This window comes from Meles meles, chromosome 17 (genome assembly GCF_922984935.1).
Source record: "Meles meles chromosome 17, mMelMel3.1 paternal haplotype, whole genome shotgun sequence".
NCBI classification, from domain to species: domain Eukaryota; kingdom Metazoa; phylum Chordata; class Mammalia; order Carnivora; family Mustelidae; genus Meles; species Meles meles.
In genome coordinates this window covers 1,710,813-1,716,666 of record NC_060082.1, presented here as the reverse complement: position 1 = coordinate 1,716,666, position 5,854 = coordinate 1,710,813, and the positions used below count along the sequence as shown (strand labels likewise).

The window sequence follows — 5,854 nt, the reverse complement described above, 5'->3', positions numbered from 1 at the left end:
CCGCGCCCGCCCCTCGGAGAAATTAGGGACCTCGCCTTCCACCCCGCCCCCCGCTTTGCCTCCGAGCGCGGCTAGAGACCGAAGGCACGTCCCCATCCTCCGCGAGGCTGGCGGCCCGCGCCCGCGCCCCCGAGGGCGGGAAACTACAACTCCCGGCATGCCCCGGGCGCCCCCGCGGCCCCCCCGCCGCTCCATGCTGCTCCATCCAGTTCATTTAAAACAAAAGAGTTTGAGCGCTGGAAGGGGCTGGGCTCGACTGGGGGCCACTGGGCGCCGCTCCCGGACCGCGGCTTGGTGCGGGAGCCCGAGAGGGGCGTCTGGACGGCGGGGTCTAGAGCCGCCCGGGTCGGAGGCGGGAGGGGTGGGGGCAGAGATCCCGCAGCCCCCCGCCCCCCGTCGCCCCCGGAGAGGAAAGGAGAGCCGCTTCCTCGGTTTTGCTTCTCTTTCCCCCCACCCCCACCCCGGGGGCTGGGGCGAGGGGAGTCGGGTTACAGGGTGTTTGGGGAGGGGGGCTTAGGGGGAGGGTCTATCTTTCTATCTCGCTTTCTTCCCCCCTCCCCAGTTCTTTGTTCCCCCCTCCCCACACGCCCCCCTCCTCTCCCCTCCCCTCCTCGCTCCGCTTTTCCCTTCCACCACCTCTCCCTCTCTCCCCCAGCTTTTGTTTCGCCATGCCTAGTCTAGTGGTATCTGGAATAATGGAAAGAAATGGGGGCTTTGGAGAACTAGGATGTTTCGGGGGAAGCGCTAAGGACCGAGGGTTGCTGGAAGACGAGCGCGCCCTTCAGCTGGCTCTCGATCAGCTCTGCCTCCTGGGTTTGGGGGAGCCCCCCGCCCCCACGGCGGGCGAGGACGGGGGAGGTGGGGGGGGCGGCGCCCCCGCGCAGCCGGCCGCCCCCCCGCAGCCGGCCCCGCCGCCGCCGCCCGCGGCGCCCCCGGCCGCCCCGCCGGCGGCCCCCGCGGCGCAGACGCCCCAGCCCCCCACCGCCCCCAAAGGGGCCAGCGACGCCAAGCTCTGCGCGCTCTACAAAGAGGCCGAGCTGCGCCTGAAGGGCAGCAGCAACACCACCGAGTGTGTCCCCGTGCCCACCTCCGAGCACGTGGCCGAGATCGTGGGCAGGCAAGGTAAGCGGGCGCCGGGACCGCGGAGGGGGACTGGAGTGGGGGGCACCCCATCCCAGCACGGAAAGTTCATTTCCTCTCTCCTTGCTCGCCTCTGGCTCTGTCCCTTCCCCACAAAGGGGGACCCGCCCCCTACCCCGATTCCCGAGTGCCACAAAGTTCCCTGCCGCCCCCCCAGTCGGGACTGTTCTTCAGATAGTTCCTTCCCGAGGGCCCAGCCTGTAGACAAAGAAATACCCTCTGCTCGGGAGAGGGAGAAAGGAGGGGATCGGTCTCCCAATCCTGGGAGGCTGTCCGGAGGGGATGTCCTCTCCTAGCCAGAAAAACTGGCGGAATGTGCAAAGAGTTACTCAGAGGCCCCTGCTCCGGGATCCGCTGGTGGGCTGGGGAGGGGGCACCCCTGGGACCCCCTACAGCTGGAGTTACAGACTTTGGGGGAGACCTGGCCCGGGAAGCCAGACTGAGTATCTGTCTCTTTGTTGGGCTGAGTGCAGGAATGGAAGGGGGTGTGGCTCATGGGAGGGTCCCAGCCCAGGGGAGAGGTGGGGAGGGGGGCCGCTGGGAGGAGGGAGTCCTGTGGTCACCCACACACCAAAGTTGATCGGTCTGTGGGGTTTGGGAAGGGTTGCCTACGGAGAAGTGCCGCGTCCTGGCGTGGACCTGTCCTCCTCCCTCTCAGGCTTTTGTTCTGGGCTGGCCACAGCCAGGGGCCAGAGGCCTGGAGAGGGGTCCCTCCTAGTACCAGAGTAGGACAGGGCAGGAGGGGGCATGCCGGGTGGGGGGGCGAGAAACCTTCACGTGGAGGCTTGGTCGGAGGGCGTGTGTCTGGGTGTGCTGTGGGGTGGGGGTGTAGAATTAACCCAGCCTAGTGTGTCTGATACCACACCCTCTTGGGCTCCAGCATCCCCAGGCGGGTGCGGGTGGGAGTGTTGGTGAGGGTCCAGATTGAGCAGACGGATCTTGGGGACCTTTCCCTCTCCTGGTTTCCCCAGAGGGGAGTGGGGGGGCGGGATTTGGAAATTGCAAGAGGGCTGGGCTGGGAGGTCTGGGGTGGGGGAGGAGCGGGGAGGAGCTGTCCCACAGTGGGGAACAATAGAGGGGCTGCATTCCGGCTGGCAGTGAGGGAGGAGGCCGGCCGCCCGTGGGGGGGGGAGGGGAGGCGAGCCAGGAGGCACCCCCCCAACAGCACACCCCATCTCATCTCCCCAAAGTGCTTGGGGGTTGGGGGCATTTTGCAGTGAGATCCAGAATGGAGGAAGGGAAGATACCACTCCCCGTGTGCGGTCCTCATCCCCCTGGGGTGCTCCATCTCCTGAGATTTCTGGTTCAAAAAGTTGGATCTCCTCTTGTTGCCAGAAACTAGGGACCCGGAGCCCTGGAATCGGGTGGGGACACTGATATCTCTGCTGGGGCACGCGGCTGGTCCTGGGAGGCCCCCGGATTTCATGGAGTCGTCCTTCTGCCTCTCAGCAGATGGGGCCTGTCTCTCTTACGAGTGGGGGCACTTCTCCTACTCCAAGAAAAGAAGCTTCCCCTTGGTCCTTCAGTACGTGGAAGTCCTTCCTCTTGTCTAACCTCCCGCCCCCGCTGCACTGCCAGCGCACCTCTTTCTGACCTCTAGAAAGGTGAAGTCCCGTGGCCTTCCCTTCCAGACATGCTTCTCCGGAGCTCCAAACCCCAGGGTGAGGCCCACGCGTTCTGCCCATCCGGACCCCGCCTGTCTGCCTCACCCCAACCCCCAAAGATACCCAGCTCCCACTTAAGCTGATGGACCCAGAACTTAGAGCCAGCACCCAGGTGCCTCTCAGAGGCCGGGGGAGTAGAGAGTCGTAGGAGCAGGAGTCAAGGCTCCTCACCCCTTGGTGCCTCGCACTTAGGACGAACACTGAGTGCATTAAAGCAGCAAGGATGTGGGCTTGACACCAGGTAGGACTTCTCAGCTGCCAAGAGGTCTGAAGACTAAAACGGAGGAGCAAATTCTCCTTCCTGAGGTCTCTTGAAGGTGAGGAGCTCTGCCCTCCAATCCACTCCATGCTCCCCCCCCCGCCAGTCTGGGGGGGTTAGAGAAGAAGCTGTCTGCAGTGAAGGATGGAGAGAGGAAGCCTGTGAGCTCACCTCAGGCCTGGGGCTGGAGGGCCGGGGCAGAGTCAGCAAGCCGGGATGGCTGGCATTGGTTTTGGGGGGAAGAGGTCACTTGGTGGGGGGATGAGAAGGGGGGGGTCAGGGAGTGTGTACCTGGAGGGGGTGTGAACGTGTGTGTGGGTGCCTGGGGGGCAAAAGTTGTGGGTGTGTGGAGGAGCGTGCCCTTTGAGGGCCGGGGATGTTGGAGGTTGGAGCGTGGGGTGTATGGAAGGTCAAACACAGGCCATCCGTGTGTGTGTTGTGGCACGCCTGTGCACGCTGGGTGTGCACGGCCAATACTGTTTAGATAAAGGCGCACAGTGCATCGTGACTCTTAGGTCCATGTGTGTGCGAACTCACGTGTGCCCCGAGAAAGCGCGTGAGCCTGGCTGAGCGTGAAGCTCGGGGCAGGGAGAGGGAACTTGGGAGAGGAGGAGAGGGGCTCGCCCGTCGGCTGTCGTGGGGCCGCAGCCTCCCTGACTCTTCTCTTCCCCTTCTCCCTCTTTGTCTCTCTTTGTCTCGGCTTTCCTCTTTCTCTTCCTGCCTCTCCCTGCAGTCTTCGAGCTGGAACCCACTCCTGCTTCAGAGCACGAGGATGGGTCCCCCCAATGCCTCAGTCCCCAGCCGGGCTCGGCTCCCCCGCCCCCAGCGGACAGGGTGGCCGGAGTGTCCATGGGGGGTCAGGGGTGGGCCCTCAGACCTCATTCTCGGCATCTTCATACTTCTTTCCCTCCTGAAACTCTGGTTCTTGGACCCTTCCCAGTCTCCCACACTCGGCTAGCTGCTGCAGACTTGCTGTGAATCTGGGGCCCTCTGAGAGACATTCATGGGTGGAAGGCATGGGAGGGGGTCATAGGTCACACAGCAGATGGGTGCCATGGTCCCTGAGTAGACCGAAGGACACTTTTAATGAATGGAGCTCAAGTCAGGAGTAGATTGTGGGGTCCTTGAGTACTTTGGGGTTCTGTGGAAAGCCCAAGGTCAGTGACAGGCTTCGGCGGTGGGAGGGAGGGGTGTGTGAGGAAGTGATCTGGACGTCTGTGAGTGGCCAGGAATCAGAGAAACTGAGGGCGGGGCCCATGGTTGGGTGGAGTTAGTCGATTTGAGGTTAGCAGCTTGTCTGGGAGGGTCAGTGGTTTTTTTCCTGGTTGCAAGGCGTGATTGGGTTGGGAGGGTCCTGCATGGAACCGGAGGGAAGGCTGGCGCATTTGGAAATCTGTGGTTGACGTGGCGGAGATCCGAGAGGCGCTGGGCTGACTGCTGGAGGCGGGGTGCGCTTGCCCCCGCGGCCGGGCGTCTCGGGGTGGCGATGGGGGAGCGGACTGGCCCTGGCGCAGACCTTCTTGCCCTGTGAGTTTCCTTCTCTCTGCACTTCCCACCCCCCATCCCAGGCTGCAAGATTAAGGCTCTGAGGGCCAAGACCAACACGTACATCAAGACGCCGGTGCGCGGCGAGGAGCCCGTGTTCATGGTGACCGGACGGCGGGAGGACGTGGCCACGGCCCGGCGGGAGATCATCTCGGCGGCCGAGCACTTCTCCATGATCCGCGCCTCGCGCAACAAGTCCGGCGCGGCCTTCGGCGTGGCTCCCGCCCTGCCCGGCCAGGTGACCATTCGCGTGCGCGTGCCCTACCGCGTGGTGGGGCTGGTGGTGGGCCCCAAGGGGGCCACCATCAAGCGCATCCAGCAGCAGACCAACACGTACATCATCACGCCGAGCCGCGACCGCGACCCGGTGTTCGAGATCACGGGGGCGCCGGGGAACGTGGAGCGCGCGCGCGAGGAGATCGAGACGCACATCGCCGTGCGCACCGGCAAGATCCTCGAGTACAACAACGAGAACGACTTCCTGGCGGGCAGCCCCGACGCCGGGCTGGACAGCCGCTACTCCGAGGCCTGGCGGGTGCACCCGGCCGGCTGCAAGCCGCTCTCCACCTTCCGCCAGAACAGCCTGGGCTGCATCGGCGACTGCGCCGTGGACTCGGGCTTCGAGGCGCCGCGCCTGGGCGAGCAGGGCGGGGACTTCGGCTACGGCGGCTACCTGTTCCCGGGCTACGGCGTGGGCAAGCAGGACGTGTACTACGGCGTGGCCGAGACCAGCCCCCCGCTCTGGGCGGGCCAGGAGAACGCCACGCCCACCTCCGTGCTCTTCTCCTCCGCCTCCTCCTCGTCGTCGTCCTCCGCCAAGGCCCGAGCCGCGCCCCCGGGGGCCCACCGCTCCCCCGCCGCCTCCGCGGGGCCCGAGCTGGCGGGCCTGCCCAGACGCCCGCCGGGGGAGCCGCTGCAGGGCTTCTCCAAACTGGGCGGCGGCCTGCGGAGCCCCGGCGGCGGGCGGGACTGCATGGTGTGCTTTGAGAGCGAGGTGACCGCCGCCCTGGTCCCCTGCGGACACAACCTCTTCTGCATGGAGTGCGCAGTACGCATCTGCGAGAGGACGGACCCGGAGTGTCCCGTCTGCCACATCACAGCCACGCAAGCCATCCGAATATTCTCCTAAGCCCCTGCCCCGGGCCTCTGGGCGCCCTCCCTGGGCCGAGGGCGCCCGCGCCCCCATCTCCACCCTGGATCTGTTTTCCACCCGGGCCTTTTGGAAATCAGTGGCTCAGTGGGCAAG

At 65.3% G+C, this 5,854-nt stretch overlaps 1 protein-coding gene across 1 annotated transcript; it reads left to right on the top strand.

The window, feature by feature from the left end:
* Positions 1-280: 280 nt before the first annotated feature.
* Positions 281-5,854, top strand: MEX3A (mex-3 RNA binding family member A). The gene is made up of 2 exons (XM_045983374.1): positions 281-1,122; positions 4,632-5,854. The coding sequence occupies exons 1-2, from the start codon at positions 669-671 to the stop codon at positions 5,735-5,737; spliced, it is 1,560 nt and encodes a 519-aa protein (XP_045839330.1). The 5' UTR covers positions 281-668; the 3' UTR covers positions 5,738-5,854.

What these genes read in the sequence shown, in the direction of transcription:
- MEX3A (XM_045983374.1), top strand. Translation starts at nt 669, where the DNA reads ATGCCTAGTCTAGTGGTATCTGGAATAATGGAAAGAAATGGGGGCTTT. An exon ending in CGAGATCGTGGGCAGGCAAG is followed by an intron (nt 1,123 to 4,631) that starts GTAAGCGGGCGC and finishes CCCCCATCCCAG; the next exon opens with GCTGCAAGATTAAGGCTCTG.